General features: G+C 39.4%; 1 protein-coding gene across 11 annotated transcripts; it reads right to left on the bottom strand.

Moving 5' to 3' along the window:
• Positions 1-39: 39 nt before the first annotated feature.
• tead3b (TEA domain family member 3 b) lies at positions 40-27,950 on the bottom strand. Of its 11 annotated transcripts, XM_085160053.1 has the most exons (16): positions 27,755-27,950; positions 27,264-27,409; positions 15,206-15,460; positions 8,411-8,475; positions 7,739-7,801; positions 7,542-7,604; positions 5,523-5,534; positions 4,544-4,669; positions 4,392-4,435; positions 4,150-4,206; positions 3,672-3,736; positions 3,439-3,575; positions 3,019-3,192; positions 2,570-2,713; positions 2,331-2,483; positions 40-2,163 (listed from the first exon to the last, which is right to left on the bottom strand). In XM_085160053.1, the coding sequence occupies exons 3-16, from the start codon at positions 15,327-15,329 to the stop codon at positions 2,050-2,052; spliced, it is 1,341 nt and encodes a 446-aa protein (XP_085016179.1). In that variant the 5' UTR covers positions 15,330-15,460; positions 27,264-27,409; positions 27,755-27,950; the 3' UTR covers positions 40-2,049. The 11 variants fall into 11 exon arrangements, with proteins under 11 accessions (XP_085016179.1, XP_085016181.1, XP_085016180.1 ...); XM_085160055.1 differs by lacking the exon at positions 4,150-4,206; XM_085160054.1 differs by lacking the exon at positions 5,523-5,534 and having other exon boundaries at positions 27,755-27,949.
• Between the last annotated feature and the right edge of the window lie 26 nt (positions 27,951-27,976).

Here is a 27,976-nt window from a genome sequence, read left to right as displayed (position 1 = left end):
ACAAAACAAATTTACAAACAGGTTTAATGACTTTTCTGGGGAGGGGGGGGGGGGATGGCCCCAAAGGCACCATGCGTCATGTATTGTTAGATACATTTGTTGATTACATAGTCCAACTTCTACTCAAAGTATAAAATTGCAATGCACATTGGTAACAAAGACAATAGTAAACCATCTTAAACCAAAAAACAAAGAAGAAAACTGCCCACACCATTCAGAATATGATACATTAGATATCTCATTATTAATTATCAATATCAGCACAATCACACATTTTTTTTCAGTGAAGCATATGGCAAACACTGAAAGTCAAGACAACTGAATCAAAACAAAATATTAATCTTTATAATGGCAAAAATGTCTGTATAAAAGATAGACTGAGATACCTACTAGAGGAGGAGTGTTATTGTATCTAGCTTGTGAAATATGACATTCAAAGCCAGGTGCAAGTATGCCACCATACAATATTTTAAATTTGAACTTGTCCAGTGAACCTCACAGAGTAGACACTCATCTAGCAGGACCCATGAGTTGGCAGTAAATTATATCTCTAATATAAGTCCTACAATACTTTTAACATCTCCATCATGGTGGAAAATGATCATCACCAATACCCCACCCTTCCCTCCTGCTATTTCTTGTTCAGCCCTATAAATAACAATCAATGGTCATACTCCACAGCACAGAGACAATAGCTCTCTTTCAAGACAGTTATTCAGATTGATGTAACAATTATTTCATATGTAATGTCATTAAAAAAAAATGTCTTAAATATCAAAAAGTATTTTAATTAATGAATGCAGCTTCTCCACACATTACAGAGAGGAGTGAAGCAAATGTACCAACTTCACAGCATACAGTCTCTTTTTTAAACAAAAGAAACAGTGGTTAACTTCTCTCTGCTTTAACCATGGTCTCTGTGCTGAGTTTAGCTGATCACAAATATGAAGACCCCCCCCACCCCCAAATACTCCGATGTAACACATATTCCTTTAGTATCCACTTACTCACAGTACAGAAACAATTCATTTTATTCAGTAACGCTACATACCTCAAGGCAGAAAATAAGCACTGTGTTGCTGCACTTCTTAATCTTTTAAGTGCAACTGAGCACACGTCTTCAAACAGAGAGAAATAACAGGGCATCTCATAAGTAAGGCAAAGCCCTGGGTTTATGTCAGGAAATCAAAGGTTCAAGACATCCCTAGTGTCAAAATCAGTTATAGATAGATGCTTGTAAGACCTGATTTTTTTTTTTTTAATTGTGTAATAATATATGTATAAAAAAAAAAGAACCTTAATAACATGGCGACACAATTAACCTTCTCCCTGTACACTTGGACTGTAAAACCTGGGATGTTGTTTTTGTTTTTTTTGTAACATAGACCTCATCAGAATTAGTTATCCCACTCCTCTGCGTGCCTGAATACAAGAACTGCCCCAAAAGATGTTGATCGGAGGTTTCTTTCCACATTTTCTTTTCAAAATACCTGTATGAATATTTTCTTTTCATTTAAAAACAAGAGGTAGTAAAAATAAGGCAATCCGAAGTGGCAGGCAATCATAATCTTTGGAGAAAAAGGCACTTGGTTTCCTAAACACCTAAACACAACTTGACTCCACTTCCATGGTAATTTTCTCTCTACTTTTTCAATGCTATTTACACTTCTCTTGTTGCTCAGAGTGTGTTCCCTTGGATACTTTAAGAGTCTTTTCAACCCTAAACACGTTCTCATCCCCTCCATAAAACATTTCAGGCTCCATCAATTTTTGCAAAAGTGACCCACTTCATCTACATCATGTTTAAACACATGGAAAATAACTTGTCTGCAATTCTTCAAAATTTCTTTTCGTGCTGGCATGTTGAGATTCGCTCTTTTTTTTTTTTCTTCCTTGGATACTTTTTTAAAGTATATAATGTGTCCATGTTAGTTCGGTCTAGCATTGCTTTGAATGTTTTCATAATTTCTCCTGGATCGTTGAGCTGGTTAAAGAGAGACTGTTCCACACTTTATTGTGTGGCTTTTCCAAAACCTCCCTGAAGAGCTGTTAGTCTTTAACAAGTCTGTAGACGTGATACTGAGCCCCGTGTTCACTCGTGGAAACCTCAAAAACAAATGCTATACAGAGCAAGGTTTCCTGTGTGTCGCGATTCGTCACCACCTGAGGAGAAGAACAGTCCATTTAGAAATAAGCCCATAATGATCAGCTGATCTGTGAATAATTAGAAAATAGCAAATATCAACTGATAAACTGGTCTTAATGGGTACATTAAGCATAAATGTAAGGTTAAATGTTGAACTAAGCAGCTATAATTTGCTGTATTTTACCTGTAGGATAGTGAAGTTTTCAAGAACACTGTTCATCATGTATTTTTCAGGTAAGTGTTTCAGTTTGTGGATAAAGTTGATCATGTACTCGCACATAGGAGAGCGGTGGATCCTGTAAACACACTTTCCTCCCTCTAGGCGGGCATACTCTGTCTGCAACACACACACAGGCGAGTCAAGAACAGACAACAATGTGCATATAATATTAAACATACTTCTCAGATAAAGCACCGGCGTACCTCTACTTTTTCGACAACTTGCTTGCCAAATGAGCAGACTTTGGTTGAAACAGTGATCGTCATGTTCTCAATGCTACTGTATTGACTGCTGACGCCATAGAATGAACCTGGACCGTCTGGCATCCCGCTGCTGTTCAGATCAGCCTGCAGAGTGCACACATGTCATCATGACAAAAGGCCCTCACATGACATCAACTTTAAATTGCAAAAATAAATAAATAAATAAAGATGTGGATGCAAGTTATTCAAAAGAACATTTATTAACTAAAGACAAACGCAGTGTAAATGAAGCAACATTCTATGAAATGCATTGCCTCTTATCTACAAATCATGTAATTTATCACCACATGTAGCATGGTATTATAAGAAAAAAAGCAGTTTGCATAATTTCCAATTGTAGAAAACAGAGGCATGATAATATTAAGTGACAGATTATAATAACAACATACCCAGAACTTTACAAGGAAGAAAGCATTCTGGGGCCCTTTCTCATAAAGCTCTTTGAGCCCACCCTTCTTCTCAGGGAACTTGTCGTAGATCTGCCGAATGTCCACAGCCTCAAGGAGCGGATCGCTGTAGGAGGGATTGGTTTGTCCGATGTGGACAAACAGGTGTTTGCTGTACTATATTGGACAGAGACAGAGCAGATGATAAACGTTGGCTATAGGACTTGATTTAGTACAGGGAGCACGAACAAAAAAAACAACTAAAACACAGCCCTCAAACATCAGCATTAGAGAGAGAGTGATGTAAACTATCAGGACAATGCAAATGGGCTTAAATGTATTAATGCCACTACACTTTTAAACAAGTTCTTATTACTCAAATGCTGTTTGGTTGGGATATGGTGCAGACCATATTTAACTCACATTGTCTGGGTCCCTCTGGACCTCCATGAAGGCTGAGTACTCCAGCAGCCTCAGCTTAGAGGAGGCAATGGTCCGATCCTGCCAGACTGGCACTGCAGTAGCGGCCGGAGCAGGAGGTGGCGCCAAGGGCTCATAATCTTCATGTATGCAAACACATACGCATAAGCATTAATATATCACACCCATTTTCCTTTTCTGGTTTCCATTTATTGATTTATTTTGTTCAAACTTACTTGGTATGGGTTGGTTTACAGAACCTGGTAGGCTCGAGTATGGGGGCTGTGCAAATGGTTTGATACTGAAAAGTAATGAATGAAAGTGAGAAAAAGACTCCAATACCAGATTTTTGTGACACATGGGTACCTCAGTTATGCAGAATTGTTAGTGTATCAGTGTAAGCATGTGTTGCTGCACCAGCTAGGCGTAAGTCCACCTGCTTCATTGCTTAATAGTGATGCAAAACAGCATCATTTAATTGTGCTTTTGCTGACAAATTCATGAAAATGCATACAAGTTTTTTGTGTGAACACAAATCATCAAACACTACAAGGATTCATTTACCACATTCCTCTTTTCTTAATAAAATCTGAAGCAGTCTGGTGGTGGTGATGGTGATGGTGGTTTACATCAGTGCAGAAAACATACAATGCAGTGTAGAAGAGTTAGTACTGCTTTGTGCTCAATGTTGAACCTTGGCTAGGGGGAACTTACGCATGGCTGGTGCGGCCAAGCCCAGGAGTCCTTCCCGGGTTGAAATCTAGAACCAGCCTGGTGTACAAAAACGTTATTCATTAAACATTCCCTGCAATACCCACCTGATATTAAACCTAACCTCATCAGTGATTCATTTACTTATTCATGCTTTTACTTATCTCTATCACCAACGTCTTACTTCAGAAAGAATACCATGATACCACAAAGTTCCTGTGCGTTCAGTGCAGGGGTTTACTTACTCCTGAGAAGGTCCAGGCTGTCCTGGGATTTGAGCAGGCCAGAACTACAGAGTAAAGACGAAAATAAAAGTCAGTGCCCATTTGAATCACTTCAAACTGCAATGAAAAACATTAATGCCTTTTAATTGCCAAAAATTGAACAGCAGTCTCACTCTGGCTGGTGGATACGGGGCCGGAGGCAGTGGTGGAAGATGTTTATTTATTATACTCGGAGAGACGATCTGTGCAGATGACAGCGCTGCCATGTTCTGCAGGGCTTTGTCTTTAGATGCCTGATCCTGCAGGTTGACAGAGAGAAACAAGAGGAGTCAGCCACAAGGTGGCAGCCTAACCTCGGCATAATCCAATGCAGTATGCTATCCTAATGATAATACAAAACAATGACACTGTTTGTGTATGTTTCATAAATGATTAATTAGTCTATTCTAAATAAAGTTAACATTAGCTTAGCTCAACATCCAATCTATTGTAAAGTATCAATACAACATTGTTTTGAAGATGTTTGTTTGAAAGAGCAGCTGTCAGAAGGAAGCAAAGAGAAGTACAGAAAAAAAATCAAGGTCAGTGTGTTATAAGGCTCACCACAGGAAAACAGAATAAAGAGATTCAAGTTGCAAGAGTACACATGGACAATTTAGATTAAAATTTACTATGAGAAACTTGAAACGTAGCATAAAAATGATCCAAATGCAGCCAATTGGTGTCTAAATTACTTAGAGTATTTTTTTTGGACACATTGTTTCTCAGGTACAAACATGTCAATTCAGATTTTTGAAATGTACTATTTTCCTCTTTTTCTAATGGCAAAAAGCAATTTAGCCACCAAAATGTGACTTTGCAATTTAAAGAAATACGCCTCAGAGGCGAGAACCCGAATCAAAGAACGACACCGTATGCCAAGCAAGCAGAACTCTGACTTTTGGCGGAGGTTGGAGGATATTAAACTATTGTAGCAGGATGTGGAGCAACACTGTGCTCAAAGCGTGGCTGTTTTCGAAGCATTGCTTCATTGCGGGATTGCAATGGGTTGGGGCGCCATGCCAGCAGAGGGCCATAGCAAAGGGACAGTGCAGTGTTGCTGCCAAACAAAGGGGAGGAGGGAAGCATATTGCACAAGTCAAATTCACTTACCAAATTCATCGCCTGAATCAAAAAAGAGAGAAACCATTAGTACTGTTCAATTCTCAAAACTATATTGAGGTTAATCTTTTTTTTTGTGGTGGGCATACGTATAAATCTGAGCGTTCAAATCCAGGTCCATATTTGATTTTGTATGTATTGTGAAAATAATGAATAACTAACAATTTCAAGTTGTTGTAAATATGTGGGGAAACACGAAGCCAATTCATTGTTTCATTGAGGAAAGAATGAATTCGATTTTTTTTAAAGAGGATATAAAATCTGAGTGCAATTCAAAACAGGATTATTTGTTTTATTTCGATAACTCAGCAGGTATAAAATCTCAAGGAAGTTAAATCCTTATAACTTGTTACTTAATACTTATTGCTGTGCAACATATGAGATGTACAGCAGGTAGATATTTGCAACTGTTACACTTCAGATGTACACTTCACTTAAAGAGTGGCTTGGAAAACTTTTTTTTTTCTTTTTTTGTTTCTAGAACTTTGAGTTGGATAAACTCAGAGTCCGTCATGGCTGCCCTCGACCTCTGGGTGTTAACGTTTCAAAACCAAGGCAAAAAGTAAAAATGACCTCATCAATCCTTGCACCTATCAAAAATGCACTCATGATGCATTATAAATCCAAACAACTGAACTAAATATATAATCAGTAGTTGATTTACAAGTTAAGTGAATGTTTAATGGGCTTGGTGTAAAGTGTATTAAATCGATTATGATTTTTTTTTCTTACATGGACACAGAAGGAATGAGGGTATCAAATGCTTTTGTGTCAAAACAGAAGAAAATAATCTTTATGCTTATAAATTCTAATAAATTATTCCATGTTAACGTTTTCAAACAGAAAATGGGTTCCTTGATCCACTATGTCTTGTGCAAACAAGACAGTAATTTTAAAAGTGTATTATTTTTTCATTAAAATATTCATGTGAGATAATTAGAAGGACTAATAAAGTGACCTCTGTGAGACCTGTACGGTTTGTAGACAAACAAGGGAGGAACAGGGTGAAGATTTCACCATGAAAAGTCTATGTAATCAGAATAACACATCTCATTTTAAATGGGGTCTTTGTATTCAACATAACCTAGGAGTTTGTAGACAGCTCAGAAATAAAGTCAAAATTTATGAAAGGTGATGCTTGATGCATCTACTTCTTTTTAATTTAGAATACTAGCCACCGTTGGGTGCACTGCACTGAATATAGGATGTCACCACTGACAAAATGAGACTACACAGTTTTTTCTTCTGTTTTTTTAAACAAAAAAAATCCCTGCTATGAATGCCATTTCCCCCAGATTAGTCTGTGTTAATTCAAGTTTAGGCTTAGGTTAGGATTCAAAAGATCACATTATCTTTAGTATTAAGTAGTGTCTGGATATAGTTTTTTACTCATATTTGAAAATGCAAAAAACAACAAAAAGCATAAAGAGTTGAAAGAGGATTTACGAAGTTTGAGAAAAGTCAAAAGGAGGCACAAGATTACAATGGAGGATTATTTTTCTATGTTGACTTTTACAAAAGGCATTAATAAGAAGCACACTCTAGGAGCTCAGGATGTCAGAGACAGTTTTAGGGAAAGAAAAGGTCTCAGAAGAGTACAGTGTGATGCAGCAGCATGACTGGCACAAAGGAAAGATACATAGCTGGAGCAACATGCAGCTAAATGATCTTTCATTCAAATTTCATCAGCTTGTGCAGCATTCATTTCAAGTAGAGGCTAGAGGATGAGATAGAATAATTCAGAGGATGAGATTGAATGCATTCCTACAGCTCAAAATCATAGTAAAAACTCTCTCTGTCGGTGCATTGTATGCATGGCACAGATGCAATATTATGATGATTTCTAAAGCTTAACTGTTAAACAATAATGTGCATGGCAAGCTTGCATCTACTTATGCAGCCAGAATAAACCTCATCTTAAAGCAAGGACTGATAAATATATTCACAAATTAGCAGGTTAGTGCCAAGCCAAGCATTTACCAGCCCCACAGGCCGCAGTGAAGCGCATACCTTTAGCTTTGACTGGATCTCGCGAGATTTTCTCCGGGCGAGAACCTGCAAGTGGCTAGAAACCTGCACAGAAAAATAGCCAAGAGGAGGAAAGAAGAAAGGAGACAGAGAGAGAAGAGAAGAAAGAGAGAAGCCGTAACCAAAGAGGAAAGAGACGCCCAGTCAGTGTTGCCGGGAGGCAGGCTGGCAGCACCTACCTTTATACCCGCCTGGTATTCACGAACTTTCTTCCGTGCTAACACCTGTATGTGACTAGACACCTAAAGGGGTGTGAAACAGCATTTGAGCATAAAAATAACATGCATGCAGATCCATGCACACAGGCCACTCATACATATACATATATATATATATATATATATATATATATATATATATATATATATATATATATATATATATATATATATATATATATCCCTGCTGACACACACACACACACCTTTTACAGGATCATGACACACACTAAGAAATCTACACATAAAATAAGAAAGTGGATTTAAAGGACAAAGCCGTTATTTTTTCATATTAAAGTCTAGACAGTTAATTGAATGAACTAATTAATAAAATGATAAGTTAAAGGTTTATTTACAAAGACAAAATGCATTTGTTTAATGTTTCAGTTTGATAATTTGTGGTCTATACTATTTTTGTCCAAAATCAAATCAATTGTTAATAATAATGCTAATGCTAATGCTAATAATAATAATAATACAGTAAATTTTAAAACCAGACTTGTCCTCTGAAGTACTCATTATCCACTTTTTTTAAGGAAGCCACCAGACAAAGCTGTTTTGATGATGGATTTTTCCTACGTCACCCAGTCAGTAGCTGGACCAAAACATTAAAGTCGTAAAAAACTCGATTACCTGTTTTCTTGTCCGGGTTTTGCCTGTTCTCAGCTTGATGTACCTCGCTATTAATTCATTGCGACCTGTAAAAGAGAGACAAAAAAATAGTGGGGGCTTATCTTACAGGATGGTAATTGGATTACACTAAGCACAGACAGACAAACAGCAGGTGTCTCCAGAGTCATTTTTAATACGATGACACACAAACTGGCAGACAGATTGAAAATAAAATATCATTCAACATTTGGAGATTACTTGCAATATCACAAATTGGACAGAAGGTGGCACTCTTCTCAAGTCTTGAGCTCATGTCAAAAGAAAAGTAGTGTGGCATTTCTCAAAGCTCAGAACACTTGTCAGGAGCCACAGAAACACCTCTGTTTCCTATAGGGAGATTTATTTTAAGCAAATTAGCAAATAGTACATTTATTTGTTTTATTCCTGGGTTTTCACTAGCTTGTTTCACACCTCCTTAAATTCAGCTGAAGCTTAATTACTAAGAGTACTTAAAAACAGAACCGCGTTTTTTTCCCCCCCGTGCCATAACATCTACACTCGACATTCTGCACAAACAGGTTGTGCAGAGAACAGGATTCTATTTCGGGCTTTCACGGTCCTCTATATCTACAGTGCGGCGCATGTGATTCATCAAGCCATACCTTTTCAACAAACTGCAGCTGTGGTCATGCAAAAATCAACTCTGGAGTATGAGAAGTGCAAAAAGTGTTATTATGTTGTCTCAATGGAAAATCAGTCCATCAGTGCTTTCAGTTATCTTCTCTGCCAAGTCACGCTTATTAGGTTTCTGTGGCTGAAAATCGGGCCAGAGGGAGAGGCTGAACTGCCGTATTATTATGAATAATGGCCTTAACTCTGCTAAAACTTGCTGACATAAATTTACACCAACAAAATTGGTCAAGATGCGCCTTCATGAACACACAAAAGACTATGTGTCTAGATGTTCAACAGCTTTCCAGACACATAATAGCAGCAGAAACAAGTCCTGTTTTTTTCACTTTAGCACTTGGCCTCCAGAAGGCCATGGTTAGTGCAATTACCATAAAAGTACTGCAGGCCATCTCCAGTAGGCTTGCAGTACTCACCGTACAAGCCAACCACTCAGTTCGGCAGTCGGCCAGCAGAGCAGAGCTGAACTGTCTGCCGATACTGAGGTAGCCCCTCCCCTTCTGCCCCGGGCCAAGGATGGACACACCCGCTTCAGCGCCTCCGCATTCCTAGCATTCCTCTAAGCCTGTCACATCTGTGCTAGCCAGTCTGATTGGCCTGGGCCCGTGAACACAGCCAGAACTCGGGTGAACACACATATGTTCATATGCACTCCCAGCCCTGGGAGAAGCAGGGTTTAGAGCTGGAGTGAAGGCCATCAGGATGGGGTAAGGGGCAAAAGGGCAGCTGAGAAGGGCAGTAACTCTTGCAGGAAACACAAAGCCATAACTGTCTCTGCCAGCAACTGCCACCTGGCAGTAAAGTAGCCCATTTCCCAAAACAACAGCACCCTGTGACCCCGCAGTCAGCAGACAGCCGCACCTGCTGCCGACCATCCCAACAGAGTGTGGCAAAGAAAGAACAATGACATCAACCCCCACCCAACTGTCACTCTCAATCGCTTCAGCTGGCGAAAAAGCAATGCAGCAACAACAACCCCACAGTTCTGATATGAATATAACCGATATCTCACTGTACATTACTGTGTACTGAAATTAACTTGGTGCTACAGGCTTGACCAAGAAAGATAAGAACTTGAAAGATGTGGATGAGGTGTAACTCGCACACTTTCCGGACTACAAAGAGGTTGAATAAAACTCAACTTTCTGTTATGGTGATGTCAAGATGTTAAGATTTTTGAAATTTCCCACAGTGATGAGCACAGTAATGGCTCTGAATTGTGTGGTAAATGATAACCTTTCACCTGTTGGACAGTGAAGTTCTTTAGTTGAGGTGCTTCTTCATTTTTTGGACCTTGGAGGTGTAACTTATTTTGTAAAGAGTTTTTCCTTTCTTTTGTTCAGATGCACAGCAGCTGAATCATACTGGTAAAGCTTGCAGGGGAAGTCCTGAACAACTAAATGTAGTACCAGGAATTATGTCAACCATCTGAAATGAAAAGCATGACATCCTTCTGCTCATAAGAAAGTGACTTCGTTTTTTTTTCTTTTTTGTTTGTTTGTTTTTTTCTTTTAATTTTATATTGCCAATCTCCTTAAATGGGTACGAACTGCACAAGCCAACATTATAGCGCAGTTGTAACTAGATTACATCTAGACACAGGTAAGAAAAACTGGAATTAAAATTGTGGATAGTGATTTTAAGCAAAGGTGATCCCGCACCCTTATTTTAAGCAGGAATAAAAAGGTTCCTGACTATAAAATTATATGGAGGCAGTAGGTGTAATATACTCCGAAAATAAATTAACAAAATAATTCATTCATTAATTTCTTAAAAACATCAAAGCAGTAGCAACAGTGTATGCCAGTGGTTGTTTTGTGCTAATTAATACTTCAGCAAGTTCTTCTTTAGAAAGAATACCCAGAAAGACCGGTTAGATCAGTTGATACTTTTTAAGGATACTACTTCCTTAAAACTGTAAGACATTAAAAAAAAAGCAACAGAATTACTGCGTCTTCAATCCGCACCCGTGGTAGCAACATCTGCTCAGATTTGACACGGTCAGGGGGATCAGAGCGGGAGTAGCACGGACTGCAGGGGATCATGACAGGTGCTTACAAAAACACAGACACACTTGTACAGTGGTATGCAAAGTCTCTTTGTCCTGTATTTTCTCTACATTTGGTCGTTCCATCTCTCTTTCCGCCTTTTGAACTGCTTATGACTTTTTTGTTGATTGCTCAACACCCCCTCAGATCGCTGCAGGCTGCCATTCTTAACCTCTTCATTGACAAGACACGCCTATCTTTTTCTTATACTACATTACTGCTGGAATTTTCCACTTACACACCAAGATAGTGAGCAAAAAGGTACTCTCTCTTCACTCCCCATAACCCCCACCACCCAGAACCTTTTATACGCCCTTATTATCTTCTCTCCTCCCTTGTCATAACACTGAGGTAATCCAAAATTGCTAACATACTGCTCAGCCATGACTGAAAACATTCCTTACATCTCAGTGAGTAACTGACAGAGAAGCTACATGGCTGCTCAGTCATCATTACAAATCAAAGCTGCCCGCCCCCTTTTCTTTTTCTTAAATATGTGTTTTGTCACAGTTGTGCACATGCACTGAACCTGCTGGCAACTCAACATCGGTCCACGAAGGTAGGAACAGACATAAACCCCTGTTTAGCACTCAAATCTTTCTCTACTTTTATTACCCAGAGTCCTCTTTAGTAGTGACAGCTGCAGGTCTAAAAGCGAAAAAGGTGTGTGCTCTGGGTTTGACACACCTGTTGAGGCCAGAAAACGTAGGTGAACAACATGTCAGCACAGCCCCAAGGCCAAACAAGACGGGCAACATTTTTTCCATCTTCTAACGACACTTCCTCTAAATTTACTGTGTGCCGTGAGCCAACCATTTCATTTTACCAAGAATAAAGTTCCTGACTCTTGTTTAAATGTTTTATTTTTCGTTAATCTGAAAAGATGCAGACGATAATCTTTACCTGTAACAACTGAGTTCCTTTAATCTGAACAAATGATCTGAAAAAGCAACCAAAAGGTTTGACATTTTGGTAAATATTTACTTACGAATAAGATGAGATGACTGACTCCCCTCACCTGTCTGTTATAAGATTATTAATATAAGCTTATAAGCTTGCATTGTGGCATTATATGCATTATAGCTTGCATTGAATTTTGTAAACAGGTTGCTTGGTCCTATCCCCAAGTTAAAAAAAAAAAATCCACAAACAAGCAGCTCTAAAACTTGTTGAAGACATTAAGTATATTTAAAAAGTTGGAGCATAAAACATTTAAAGTCAAGTATGGGGGTCATAAAACCCATTAAAGTTTGCTTTTATAGGGGCATGAATTAGCTACTTGACTTTGAGACAGTGACCTCTGAGTCTAAAACATAACCAACCTCATTGGTGTTCAATTTTACTGTATTTTAGTGTATTGCATTTTACTTCCTGCATTGAATGCAAGCAGAATCAAGCCAATTAATTAAATAATAGCAACTTAGGGTAATAAAACTTTACTTTACTTTTTAACATTATGAATCTGATTGTCAGCACATGATTTAATAAAACTTATTGTTGGGCTTATTTGAACTTTTTGTCACCCCTGAGCTATGTAAGTGACTGGAAATGGCACTGGGAAGTCTAGACAGGCTTGTGGAGCAGTGAACACATGAGTATAAAGTGGTCTTTTCTTGCTAATGGAAAATTGCAAAGGTTTCCCAGCAAATAAAAATCCTGGAAGAAAAAATGGAATTCCCAATGGGAGGGATGACTTGCCTGCTTTTGGAGGCCATTGGAGTCTGAGACTGCTAGGTAGACAGTCTTACATACAGTGCAATCGTTAACATTCCCCTAACCTCACGTCAGGGCAGCTTTTAGATGTCTGAGGTAATCACCTTGTGAGAAGGCTTCTTCTGGGGGCATTCCTTGGCTCTCCCAGCAGAGCCTCGGATGACTTATTGTAAAAGGAGAGGGTGTTTAATGCACTAGAAAAAAAAGAGCTTCTAAAAGGGGTCTTGACAGTTTGTTGCTGAAGGGGCAGGTTTGAGCCTGCTTCTTTGTTGGTGTTCTCATGACAAATGTTTGGAAGGGAAGACACAGCACTGCACAGCTAAAGTGGAATAAAACATTACTTGGGTAAATTTGAAAATGCTTCAAAAGTTTATGTGTGTGCAAAAGTCAAAGCATGTTCTAAACTAGCTCTGGCACCTAGTAGACATATGTCACAATATTTTTCCCATTATATCATATGTATATGTTTATGCATGATATTCAAATCTGCCAAAATAAAAAATTGATAGATGTTATTTGATTTACCTCATATAAAATTAAATCGCATTGGATAAAACCCAACCAATATTGTTGTCAGCCAGTACTAACCTGTCATAAATGTATCAGCATAGGTGTATCCTGTGCGCTAGACACCTACATAAAAATTTAGATCTTTGGGATAACTTGTGCCATCACATAGTGAGAGCAAACTGAACTACATTATTTACAGTATATGTATATGTCATTTGTTTGTTAAATCCATGCTAAAATGTTCCTTTTTTGGGGCGGATTAATCTGTGACCGTATTTAATGCCATAAAATGCTAAATTAATCAGCAAAACCATAAAATATTCAATTTCAAATTATCCAAAAAAAAAAGCATGTCAGAAATATTTGATAAACAAACTAATTATTAGAAATTCATCTACGCAAACAAAACTTTAAGTAAGTTTTGAGTAATCGTTTAATCCACCACACGTTTCATGACTACTTTGTTCCTTAAGGCAGGTTGAGAGTAACAACAGAAGCTGCAGCAGTGGCTGAGTAATCTCAGGTATGTGCTTGTCCTTGAATATCCAAATCTGCTGAACAAATGAGGATAAGATTCCATCTTGGTTGAATCATGCCAAAAGAATCCCATCTGACGTCAAGCAAATAAAAGCCACACGAGAAACAAACACCGATGCTTCTAAGATACACAGTCCCTCTGACATTTTGATGGCCATGATTGATGGTTTTTATGGTTGCACTGAAGCTACAATAAGTTTAAACTTTTAGAGCCTTGATGGACATTAATTAAAGGGCAGGGAATTCTTACTAAGCACAAGGGGGCTGAGTTACAATGTTGAAAAAAAAATATCACTGCAACTTAGCAAAATCAAAAAGAGGGCACAGCAAGTACAAACGTAAAAAAAACAAACAACCCAGCTTGATTTCTCGCATTCAACATTTATGGCTTTTCAGCTACATTTCCAAGATAAAATAATAAAATCTCATTAAGAAAACAGTCTCGACATTAGGAATGGGAGAGTACGATCAAAATAATCAAAGACAAGTGTGTTAAATTTCCCACACCTGCATGCGAGTGATTCTACGAAAGGCCTTGCCAACATATCCATCTGGAGCGTTTCAGGACATTAGGGGCTCAACACCTGCAATTTAATGGACACGCTGCAGGAAACAGCGCAACTATTCCGAAACCATATGGATGTTTAAACTCTTCGGCAGAACAGCAGGCCGATGTGATGTTTTTGTTCTGAGTCTCGATTCATGCTGGGCTAATTATTGCTAATTTAACTGAGCCATCCTGCATCAAACGCAACAGTTCTCCTGAAAACCGGCTTTAACCGGTTACCTAAAGGCAAAATTCTCCCAGTGATACCAGTGTGTTTAAGAAAAAAAAAAGTATATAAGATGTTGTTCAGAGATAAAAAGAAGATAAAGAGGTTGTGTGTCTAACACAAGGACAGGTTGTGAAATAGTAGGAGGGGGAAAAAAAAACAAAGCAATAAAAACACTCTGAAGAAAAAGACAGGTGTAAATCAATGGGAGAGCAGCCGATTTGCTCTCAGGACAGCAATAACCAGCTCTGAGAGTGCTGGTACGACTGGAAGAACCTGCCCCTGGGTCACAGCGCAACAGGTACAGACTTGTTAAAGAGAGCTCTGAGTGGAAAGAAAACATTCTGTAGCAAAGTTTTGAGCGCAAAAAGAAAAAAAGTATTTTTCTCATTTCTTTTCAGGAAAGTATTGCCAGTGTTTGTTTTCTTTTAGCCACAAGTCTCTGTGGAATGAATGTTTCTCTCATTTTCGTGCATTCATTATGGAGTGGATTTCCATGTAATTGTTGTTCTTTTGTTACTCTGGCAGTTATCCAGTGAACTCACCATACATCTTTCCCTCATCTGACAAGATGATTTTCCTCCTTCCACAGGGAGGGTAGATTGCGAGGGCCTCCTGGAAGCTCTGCTCAATGTCTGGGGACCACACACCCTCGGCATCCCCGTCCATGGTCTTGTCTTCATTGTCCCCGTCCAGCCCATCTTCTGGGCTACCGTTGGCGCTCCACTCGTTGGACGCAATTGTGGCGGCTCCACCTGGGCCCAACCCTGAGCCCCGGTATCAAAGGATCTGTAGGTGATCTGTTGAATACAGTTGCATAAACATTTTTAAAAGTCCCATACTGATCACAATTTTTATGATCATCACCAGAGCACAACCCAACAAACAGTGTTTTTCCACCCAAACAGCAAGTTAAAGGGTCTGAGGAAATGTAGAAACAGTTTATCGTCAGTCCAGCATTATTTGGAAACGCTCATTGAAAAAGTATTGTCTGTTTTGCCAAAGCCATAATTTAACCCTTATTTGTTGCCAAAAAAGAATATAAAACAAATCAATGAAGCACAATGTTTCACTTTAGTTCCTATTACTATTATAATTATTATTATATATTTTTCTCCAGTAAAACCTCACCTAGTAGAATTTACAGATGTTGCCATAGTAGAAGTTTGATCTTTTATCAAGATCAAAGGCATTGTTTACACAATGGCATCCATGCTGGTCCCAGCTTTACACTTAAATGTCCAAATTAAGCCAAGGTACAGGACATGTGACATTATCTGGCAACACACATAACATGTCCAATATAATTCTAATGTCTTATTTTTGTGCGGAGGTCGGCTTGTGGAAGTACTGCTTTAACTGGATGGGGGAGTTTGGGGGGAGCGTGTCCATCATGAATTTGATGGACACGCTGTGATATGTGCTAAGCAGCAGGCAAATGGGTCAGGAGTGAACAAGTGTCTTACATTGTTCTTAGAGTTTATGAAGCAACACTGCTGAGCTTCAAAAAAATTAATTTTGACTTGATGCCTTCTATGAACAGACACCAGATAACCTTGAGGAGATATCTAGTAAAACTCAATCAATTCAGTTAAATCTAAGACAACTCAAATTTGACTCAAATCTCAAATTTGTCTTTTTTCCTTAGAAATCCTCACAACGGGAAACATTTGACTTGAGCAAAGAAGATCTCCTTGAAAAAGGAATGTTGTTCATCTATACAGCCACTACCTTCTTTGACGTTTTTTTTTATTGCAGTCATTAAATTTGCAAGAATAAACAATGCAACCCGTAATCATTATGATAATTTCCTTGATTTTATGTCTCTGAAATGGCCAAATGAATTCAAGATATTCCATAAAACAAAGTTTAAAGACCTCACTAATCAGCGCTGGCCTCAAAGAATTTTTGTGGTCTGGGAACTGTGTTCCAGTGTGGTTGGCTTATGGCTGACTGCAGGCATGGCTCTTAAGTATTTTTCAAGCTGCCTTTTCAGCATTGTATTGTTTCTAAAATGGAAGTCTATGAGGTAACCATTATCCTCCCAGGATGCTTATGTTTCTGCTTCAGCATTTCTGCAGATACTGACAAAAATAAAGTATAATGGATAAATACAGACCCAGCCAGTTCTTTTTTTCCATTACTGACCATTATTTTACGAGGTTTAGAAATGCAGGATATGATAATAGCATAAAAAGCAACCCATAACATTTCTATTCTCAGGTGAAAATATAAATTAGTAACAATAGTGAATAAAACCTCTGTTTGTAATGGCAGTTTTACAGCCAAGACATTTATAACATCCTCTCTATAGTGCAAGGTAAAGAATCTACAACTTCACAAACGGAAACAACGGTACAACACACTACGAGGAACTTGATGAGACAAGAGAGAATAAATTCCCTTTTAACAAGAAGAAACTTAAATATAAATGTAAAAAAAAAAATACTATACATACACTATAATGTATGAAATTCATCATTCATGAGCACAGGAATCTCTCCTAGGCTTTCTTTTTCCATGCTTTTCATCAGTACGTAGAACAACACACACACTTTACAATTACTGTAGCTATAACAAAATGTCTGATGGTGAAAAGCAGAGGCGAAGGATTAGTGATGCTTTCATTCCCTTCTCATCATCATTTAAAAGGAATTACAAAAGATCAAAGGTGAATAGAGTATGGCAATACTGTTCCTACAGTGAAATACTACCACAAGCAACATGCAACATTCATTTTATGGATGACACTGAACCAAAGCGAGAGTTTGAGAAATATCCACAAGTCAAGCTGCTAATTTTAGCTGAGAGGGTCCTGGTTACGGTGGACCCTTTGAGACAGGGTCACGGTGTTAAAACTCAACACTGAAACTGAGCACTCATCAACAGCTCAAATGATCTCAGTCCTCACGAATCACTGGACTGGACTGCTCCCAGTGACTGCTAGAGTTGGGGTTAGTTTAATTATAATCTATCTAGCCAATTTGTGGGGGGGAAAAATTGTGATACTTTACTGATAAATAAGAATCAAAAATGTGTGCAAGTAAACAATTAGAAAGCCCTGCACTGACTTGTGTAAAACCATTTCATACACTATGAATTGCCATTTAATTACTTATGTAGAAAAGAAAAAAATCTGGTTTTAACTTCTTACATTTTGCACTGCTAAAGAAACAAAACAAGAAGTGGAAAACAAACCAACAATAAAACAAAGTTTGGGCCTACAATGTCATGTGGGCAGATAAATTAAGACATTGGGAAATGCTCGTTATGGTTTCCAACAGCAAAATGTGATGATTTCAAGTGCAATGTTTTATTTCACCAACATCTCAAAACCCTAAAATAATCAATCTACTATAATACATGGCATATTCTAGCATCACATCTTTACATTTTAGAAGCTAAAACCATAAAATGTGTGAGCAGACTGAAACAACCACAAGAGTTTCGCCAGTGTGATTTTTACTTTGTTGTCATGCTGTCCGCATTGGAACAAATTAAAAACTAAACCAGCACAAAACGTCTACTTTTATAAACAATAATGTAATCTTCAATGCACGTCTATCTTAATCTCAAGTATAACATATGGTGGTCATATAGCTTGGTGTGAAGATGTCTTTCAAAGTATGTCATTAATGTGTGCGCAGGTGCTGCGGGGTAACGGCCTCAGTAAAGCCGAGACCGTAATCATAGGCTGATGGCACAGTTAGGGAGGCGTGGAGGGAGAGGTGGCTGCTCTGTTGTTTATCTCCAATTATAGCAGAGAAAACACTGCGAACCTCCTCTGCACTGTGAGCAGCGAAGAGCCGCAAACAGCGCTCAATGTAACATCAGATCCGACAACCTCAATGGAGCTCCAAGTGCTCACAAGAGCGTGTTCGAGTGAGGTGCTGCAAAAGAGAGGCTCTTCACTAAGAGAGGGGCCTGAATTCCAGACATGTCCTTATTAAGAAAGGGCTGCGAGTGCTCACTGTTTCTCCTCCTGCCTCCCTTGTGTCAACCCAGCGCCCTCCCCTCCCTCCCCTCCAACGAGCACTCAGAACGTCTTTACCCAAATAAGGACAGGAGACCAGGGGATGCATGTATGGGAGGAGGAGTGGGTGGGTGGTTTGGATGGTAGGTTTGAGAGCAGAGGGGGAAAAGGGGTGTGTATGGGGGGGGGGGGGGGGGGCTAGGGGGGGGGCTTTGGAGGGGGGAAGGGGGGTCCAATTTAGGCGTCCACTTTGGAGTCTGGAAAACAGTGGGATTGTTCCAGCTGGAATGCAACATCAGCAGTGAACACGCTCCCACTTTGTGACGCTCAGAGCTCAGACTAGAGGGAGGGCATTGTCAGTGGAGCAATTTTTCAATACATCTCCGAGTGGAGTCACAGGATTTAAGTCAGGACAATGGCCCCGACATCATGATAAATGTTGGACGGACAGTCTTATGGACTCAAACGCAACAGCTAGTTTCATACTTGTAGAGAGCGCCAATTAAATGAGTCAGGATGAGGAGGTTTGGGATTTAGTTGTCCAACATGATTTGCTCCCAAAATACCAGTAAAGCAGTTGTAATTAACATACTGATTAAATTAGAAGATCTCTCACCAATGCACTGTAATGTCCCTTCGAGCCAGTTTGGGTGAGAAACTCCACAGCATAGTAACAACTTGCAATGATTAAAATACAAACAGTCCTCAGTGTTGATAGAAAAAATAAATCAGTTGACTGATGTTGAGTGGCATTAACTGAATGAGCAATAAGTACTTGTGAAGCAAAGGTGACAGAAAATCCTCAGTTTCTCATTCTCTACTCGAATTTTCCTGTTACATGAGATTTAAAAAGGAATATCCTTAATGTTTTGGGCTTGAAATTAAATACAAATTAAAGTTAATGACATCATTCTGGTTTTGCACACCAAACACAGCCTTAAAGCTTAACTTTGCACTTGTAAGCTATTGGACACATACTGTGCCCTTGTGGTACTTACACTGCTGTCCTAGCTCAGTGGGCTCACATGGCTCTCACGGTGGGATGTTTAGTCTCTGCTAAAATGTATTACTATGATCCATCCTGTCTGGCCTTAAACGTCTTCGAGGTTCGACAGATGTTCTTTTCCCACCGCTGGACTCGAGAGGAGATGTTGCCGTCAGGCCATAAAAATCAGACATGACAGAGAAAGTTTGACTCAAGGTCTTGCCTCACTGTAGTCTTGGAATTCCGCTGCGTAAGTAGAAACCCATCTGGTTGGTCCATTTGAGAGACCCAAGATGATATCATGTTCAGTGGAAGATAAATTTGAGGAATAACAGACAACATATAAAATGTGTCAGCTCTGCCTTTTCTGTTTGACTAAATGTTATCCTACCAACTGCTGAATGCCAAGACACCTATTTCATTTTTACTGAAAGAAACAGAATCTGTTTTCCGGCCTGTAGGTGTTTGTAAGTGATTTCCTCCATTCTGTGTGACTTATGGATTCCCTTTCCTGATTAAGGCTATGTTGACAACTTTCCTCAAGCAAGCCAGCTGAGAGTGACTCAGTAGAATTTCTGGAATTCATTGGTACATTTTACCACACACAGCCCTGTCTCAGAAGAAGGTAAACTCAAAGCAGTGCCAACAAACTCCGGTCAGTTCGTAGATGGAGCCGGAGCAAAGATAAGCCGATTGCTGAAAACAGAATGTAATGTGATCGCTGTGTACAGGACTGGGAAAATGGGTAGAAGGGATTCTGGTGCATGAATGGTGCTGTTTCAGTGACTGTGCGAGCCACATAGCTTTGCAGTGTTATTTACATTCCTGCTGCACATTGGAATTCTGTAGCATGTTGGTCTCAGAGTCCCATGGCCTGACTCCCAGACAGAGGAAGGGGAGGTGTGTCCCTGATTTTTATGTAAAATGTGAGAGCAGTGTGTCATCCAACCAGGACACATTAAAAATAAGTGTTTCCATCTGGCAAAAGATCTAAAAGTCTTACACACAGTTTTGTACATGGGAGCTGCTGGTTATTATCAGTATCAGTTCCATAACAGTTTCTCAATTGTGCTATAAAATGTCAGCAAATGTGTGTCACAATTGTCTAAGCTGAATGGAAAAGAAACAGAAATCACCCTTATAAGATTTATATTTCATACTATGGTTTACTCATGAAAGTGACCACTGTCTCATTTTTGTCTAACACAACACAATTGATTCATTCTTAAGTAAAATGTTAATTAGGCCATGATGTTAAAATGGCAAGCTTGCCACCTAAATAGCTCTGACCTATTATCGATGTAGGACCTTTTGATGATAGTCCTGCAGTTACTGGTACTAGGACAAAAGTAGGTGCAAGTGGTACCTCCATGGATCGGGTTTGTGCAACATGCAGATGCTTGCTGGATTGGGATCTGGGAATTTAGAGGCCTGGTAAAAGGCACTTTATTGCTTTCCTTGAGCTGCTCCTGCCACACTGCAAGGTGCTTTCTCCTGCTAGAGGAGGCTGCTGCTGTTAGGGGGTGCCATTTCAGTTAAGCTTCTGCTGTATAGCAATAAGGGAAACTATTATTTCAACGCCCAGGTTACATGTGTCACAGAAAGGCCTCCCAAAAAACAAAACCACATCTTTTAAGTTGTGGTTTTGTCAGCTTCAGTTCTTCTAACGGCCACTTGAGGCTGGCTCCTAAAGATCATCAGATTCCATAGACCCCTATGCTAACATTCAGTCATGGAAATTACTTGTTTATAGCCATATACAAAAAAATATTTCGGTCTGACTAGCCAACCCTTCTTCACAGCAGTACAGGAGCCAAATCTTTTTTTTTTCTTTGTTTTCTGCTAAAGTTAGGCATGTGACAGAGGGCTATATGCATCATTTCTAAACAGTCTACAGCATTGTGGGTCAGCCTAAGAGTCCTGGGCCCACCGACTTCAACAATGGACCCATCCTGACAGCCCATGATAAGTATTTTACTAGGTTTTATTTTCTATTTTCAAAATAATTATTTCAATAAAAATGAAACTAAATGCCCCCCCGACCAATTACAAGTGCCCATTTCACAATGACAGTACTTGTTAAATCCGAGGGAGCATGTCATGGTTTAGCAGAGCAGGAAGAAATTTTCCCTCAACCTCCTGCTGTCGATGTGACGAGCATAATGTTCGACTCCATTTGAATCCTGCACGGCTTCTCTGTTTATGAGTTATTTGCACACTCCATGAAAAAATTTTTTTTTCATGAGAACTGTTGACAAATTCATCACTATTAAATAATACATTTGTTTTTCTTGCAGTTTCTGGCTGTGTAGAACGCCAGTAACAAGGCTTAGATGGAGGATGAAGTCAATGCAGCAAATACATTTTCTGTTGACAATTGAAAAAAAAAAAAAACGTTATAAAAATTTATTCTTAATTTATTTACTGCTTTTTTTTTAAAGCAGTAAAGACCAGACAGGATGGATCATAGTAATACACTAGAAGCTTTAATAATAAAACCATCAACTACTCTGGTTACTCCTTCTCTGAATTTAAGGTAGAAAACACAACCTTGTAAATGTAACTCACTTAAAATTTTAAAAACACCTGAAGTAAATATAAGATGAATTCTGTGATCTCTAATACGTTGGTACAGAAATCATCCTTTTTTGCCATTGTGGTATTTAAGCCTTTAACAGCAACTATTAAAAAGTTGAACCTGGTCCACAGGACTGAAACAGTAGAAGACACATTGGAGCCAAGGTTATAAACAAGATATCTGACACAGCCATTAGATATATTTGCAATATATCTTTACAGGTGTTTTCCTTTTATTTTTTTAAACAAAAAATTCTACATGCCTTATCAAAATGAAGGTGTATGTAATGCGACACGCACATTTGCTTTAAGATTTTGTTTCAGTGTGTCAGCCATAATTTTTTATAGAATCAAGTTATTTATAAAGCTCACTAGCTGAATACCAGGATGCAAAAACCTATTTTGGCTGTAATGTTAGTACATCTGATTCATTTGGCCACTTTGGGTAGTGCATATCGTTTGTATTATTATTGTTGTTGTTTTTTCAGATAAAGCACAAACAAAGCACCATGAAAGGATCAGCTTCCTTCATCTGTTCACATCTCTGTACACCCCATGAGTCAGTTCTACTGACTCATGTCCCAAAGCAGATTGTTAACAGATTTCCTTCAAATCTGTCTCTTCCACTGTTGATCCATCAAGCCTGTTGTGTTTGCATGTCTCTCTGTCATTGCTCACAGTTGGATTGTATATTCTTCCATCTGTACACTACAAGATTCGTTCCTGTCGTTATAAATGAAGTCTTTGTTTAGTTGCTGTAAGAGTTGGGACACTTGTTGGCAAAGAACAGGCCCCTACTGGCAGACATAAGCCCCCCCGCTTAGCTGGGAGTAAAACACACCTCCACTGAACTTAAAGCCTCGTGTATACACAGTTACAAATCACAGACCCAAACTCCTCCACATTAGAGAAGCACACATCTTGTTAAGGTTGAAGGGTGCTCACAGCTGTAGGGTCAGTGCTCTCGTTCAAAGTGAGACCCCCACCACACACACCAACAGTCTCCCAAACACACACACACATTTAACAGGGGAAACAACAGGTCTTGGCGGCAGAAGGAGCAGCTGCTCTCTAAGGTCAGATTACAGATAAAGAAAACATTTTAGGTTCCGGGCCAGGAAAGCTGCTCTCTGACAAGAGCTAGAAACATGGCCTTATTCCTCCTGACACAGAACACACATATGCACATGTTTAACTGCAGCACTGCGCCTTCATTTAGGAGATAAATCTAAGGTGATGAGCTGGCACAAGTGTCAGGCTGTGTGCTCTCTGCGTTTGCTGAAGGCACCGCTGCCTTTTTAAGACTCATGAAAGCACGAGCCCCAGCTTCCAAAAAAAAAGAAAAAAAAATCAGAGTCACCACCTTCCCCTCTCCCTTCTGCGTCTGTGTTTGGCCCTAATAAATTCTCTCCAGCTCCTCCAATAACTTCCTCCTACTTCCTATCTGGCAAGGCACTCAGGAAACAATCAGAGCTGAGAGTGAGAGGAGGGCTGGACGGCCAACAGCTCACACGGCAAGAGACAGAAAGAAAGGCAGGGGGAAAAGCTAAGACAAACACATGAACACACATGTACCACATGCACACTCTGTCAAGTCAGACATTTGCAGTTTGATACCAGCTGCCTGCCCGAGGAAAAAAAATAAGGCTCAGAATAACATCTTGCACGAAGAAAAGAAAGCGATCTGAGCTGGAAGAGTCTGGCACACATTCCTCGATTATTTACACCATGAAAAAGAAGAGAAATGACTATTTTTTATTGCTTTCTTTTAATCATTTCACATAGCATGGAAACCGACTAACATGCTGCATGGAGGCAAAAAGAGGTGGCTGGTTTCCTATGAGTCACAGAGTCTAAGGCGGATAAATGAGTATCACACGTCAAGGCACAGCATGAACATAAGGCCCGATTCATTCATTTGTTGTTCTATTTTAACACTGGATGCTGCTGGCTATTTGGTCTACCTTGAACTGTGACATGTTCAGAGATTTAAGCCTAATCCAGCTGAAAAGGGAAAGACTGACACAAAGCAGGGCCAGAAAGCTTTTTTTTTTTTTTTTTCTTTACAGCCTGAATCAGCATTTTAATCGGAAATTTTCTGGGGAATGTTGCAGAGAAGCCATTCTAGCCTGAATTGGTCATTTTGTGGTGAGAGGAGCGGTTTAAAGCCATAATCTGTGAAACCTTTAAGACATGCATAACTTTGCAGCAGAATGCACCAGCCAATAATTCATGCAACCGTATAAATCTTGGCGCAAGGCATTTAAAAGCAGCCACGGCTGTGATCAGAGCTGTATACGAGCTGTATCACGAGGAAAAAAAGAACTCCAATCTTACATAAAAAGCACACCCAAAGTTTAAACTTGTTCTTCTGTTGAAGACAAAAGTCTAATCAGCCTAAAAACGACTACACCTGTGATGTTTTATATTAGGAGCAACTAAAATGAACTGTGCTGCAGAGGGAGATCATCCCCCAACCCAAAACACTGAGCAGAGGGATTAAAGGAGTTTCACATGAGTGCCCTTGGGTCACTGGAGCTCCAGTGCGACACAGGCCACACACACACACACACACACACACACACACACACACACAGACAGACACTTTATGAAGCAGTGCAGGAGTAAGCCTCCTGTTATTTATAATGGAGGCTGGAGAGGAGACAGACATTGTCACAAATAACATTTCTTTCTGAGTTCTTCTTCTTTCGAGTAAAGAAATGTGGAACATTGCTAACACTTGGTTGCCAAAGGAAGAACAACTAAAACCTTTAGCAACTTGGGGACAACTGACACAAAGAGTATTCTGTTCTCAGCCACTCCCCAGCTCCTCCCCTCAGTGGTCTGAAGAGGAGGCCAGAAAGCTTATCTGTTCAAACCTCATGGTTTGGAGGATATGTAAACATGTGCAGTGAATTAATGTGAATAAAATGTTGATAAATTGCATTACTGCGGACTTTCAAAGTGAATTCTATTCTGAAAGATTTTTTACACTTTCTTTTTTGGCTCTATGACTCCAACAAATAGCTCAGTCCAGCCGTTACTAGCTGACAGTGTCAAACTGCATATTGTAATCCAGATCATCATTAATGCCTTTCTGCTGAGAGCTGCAGGCTTTTCTCTTTGTGTCCTCACCGCACAGACATAAGTGGTATTTGTTCAGGTCTGGGTTGACAGAGGCAAAAGTGTCCACCATTTGGACGAGAACTTCTGAAACTGGTGCTAAAAAGCGACCAATGTCTGCACAAATGGGCAAAAGCTCATTAGCTGGTCTTCTGTGGGTTTGACACAAACGGGTGAAGCTGCTACTGACAAACGGTCAACAGACCTGCATCCAAAGTAAACTCTCTGCAGCGCAAACACAGGATGCACTTCACCACTGGAATTAGCCCAACACCACAAATAATGTGAAATACCTATAGTAGCTGCAGTTTCTGATTAAGCATATTTAAAAAGAAAAATCAAAAACATAAGGGGATTGATTTGCTACCCTAATGAAGAGAACACATGCTCATTAACTCTTCCCTCTAATAAACAGCCCGAAGGAACACAGCTGGGGATGAAAAAAGGAGAGAAAACAGCCACTTTTAGGGGATACTACCACAAGTAATCTAATTGACCTCCGTGACATGGTGAAGCTATAAAACTTTCCCCTAATTTAACTCCTACACAAGTACAAAGTGTAAATGCTGAATCCGCAAAGGCTAAGAAATATAAAGTATGTTCAAGGAAAAAAAAAAAGACCACATTGTACAGTGGGAGGCCTGATGTATTCAGGCTGCATGAAAACAATGAAAGAGAATCTGACGGAACAGCAGAATGCTTAATCCTCTCCAGATTTACCCATCAGCATCAAAATCTATTATTAGGCATCTTGGCGTGTCTCATTTACCAAGGGCACATTGTTTGGTTGTTCATGTTGGTGTTTCATTTCAGAACATTTCCACATGTAGGTCTTAAGCAGGCCCCAAACTGGAGATCTGGCTTCTCAACCATGACCTAACGTGGCAGCAAGAAAAGAGCCACCCTATTTGATAGCCGATTATCCTTCTGCTTTAAAAGGCTTTAGAGTGGGCTTAAAGGGCTACACCAAATCAATGTCATACTTTAATTTACAACTGTGTTTATGAAAGACAATGATGTGAAAGAAGAAAAAAAAGAGAAAGGCTTTCCTTCTGCCTTGAATTTTAGGAAATGTTGCTGGGGAAACAGTAACAGACGTTAACAGGTTATTCTGCTAATAGCGACCAACCTGACAGACCGCATTCTGCTGTTGACTCAAACGTGTTGACTGTCAGTGATTTAACTGTGCAGTTCATATGACCGCGCAAACTTAGGATAAAGGAGGTGCCAACGTTTGGCTCTGTCAAAACGGACACAAATTATTTTCGCCTAGGTCTCTACTAACCACACACAGTTGTATAGCAGGTGTAGCCTGAGGTGGCACTCATATAATTATACAATTAGCTCGCTACGTATCCATGCATCTCAAATCCTCACCTATGAATTATGTACTTAGAAGGACTTTGCAGTGTATCATCACATGCCATGAAAAAGTCAAGAACAAAGAACTACATAGATAGACAGATAGTTACTTTCTATAACAACTTTTATTCTGTGGTTTACACTGCATACTCTTGTACATCTCAATGTGCATGTACATAAATGAATTTAGATTTTTCTTTAAAGTGTAATTTCAGATGTGAGTGAAAAAAAGCTTTGGTTTTCTAATCTAAAACTTTGATTCAATGCAAACCATTTAAAAATCGTTCATATTAATTTGTGAGTGTTTTGATGAAGAAAATGCTTGATTTAAATTTAGTCTTAAAAATGTATTAATATACTGCAATGTTGTTCACAGTCTGCCCGGCAAGAGCTAAAGCGAAAGCAGACGTAGCTGAGCTGACACACACACACACACACACACACACACTTTTATATGAGATAATCTTGGTTTGTTTAGGCGTTATCAAGAAAACTACTCTGTATTTGTAATTCCATGTAGGAAGCATCAACAAGACCTCCAGAATTTATTTAACCTCGCTTCCTAATCAAGAAGCTGTCTTACCTTAGTGATGCAGAGGTCCAAATCACGCTGATGTTGTGTATTCCTCTAAAACGTTTTCGTCCAAATCGTCTCTCTCCGTGCTTGTCTGTAAAACTGTTGGATACTTCTTGAGGAGCAACGCTGGAAGACTTGGATCCAGGTATGAACTGTCCGAGACAGAAAACAAACATGTTTTTCCCATTTCCTTCTGTCAAACGAGAAAATCTTTTTCTTTTTTTTTCTCTTTTAGGTAAAAGTATGTGCCAATGAGCGGGCTACCGGTGGAAATATGATTGCACATAGGCTGTCAAAGATATCCATGCACACTGGGAAAGTCAAACACAATAGAGTATCAAACTGCAAATGTTTTCTTCCCTCCCAACGCAGGGAGCTCCGCGGAAAAATGTAAAAAATGACAATGATCTGAAAACTTCACCGAGACAAGCGGCATGAAAAAACTCCCCAGAAAAAAGGCTGTGGACAGAAAGAGGAAACATTTGTGGAAGACTTACCTTTTTATTCTTGCAGTCAGCTTATTCTCCTCAGTGGGGGAAACTGGTCAATTCAGTAACTTTGTTATATTTTGGCGCGCTGTTGTTTTCCTTAATATTTCTCAGAGGTTTGACAGTATAAGTGGAATGTTAAGTATGACTTTGGTATGAAATCAACGCACTACACTGGAAAACGAAGGGGGAGGGAAAAAAAAGACTTTCAAGGAGGAGCCATTGGTGCGC

This window comes from Neolamprologus multifasciatus, chromosome 5 (assembly GCF_963576455.1).
Source record: "Neolamprologus multifasciatus chromosome 5, fNeoMul1.2, whole genome shotgun sequence".
Lineage (NCBI taxonomy): Eukaryota > Metazoa > Chordata > Actinopteri > Cichliformes > Cichlidae > Neolamprologus > Neolamprologus multifasciatus.
The sequence above is the reverse complement of the archived record's forward strand: the minus strand, read 5'-3'. Positions and strand labels throughout refer to the sequence as shown.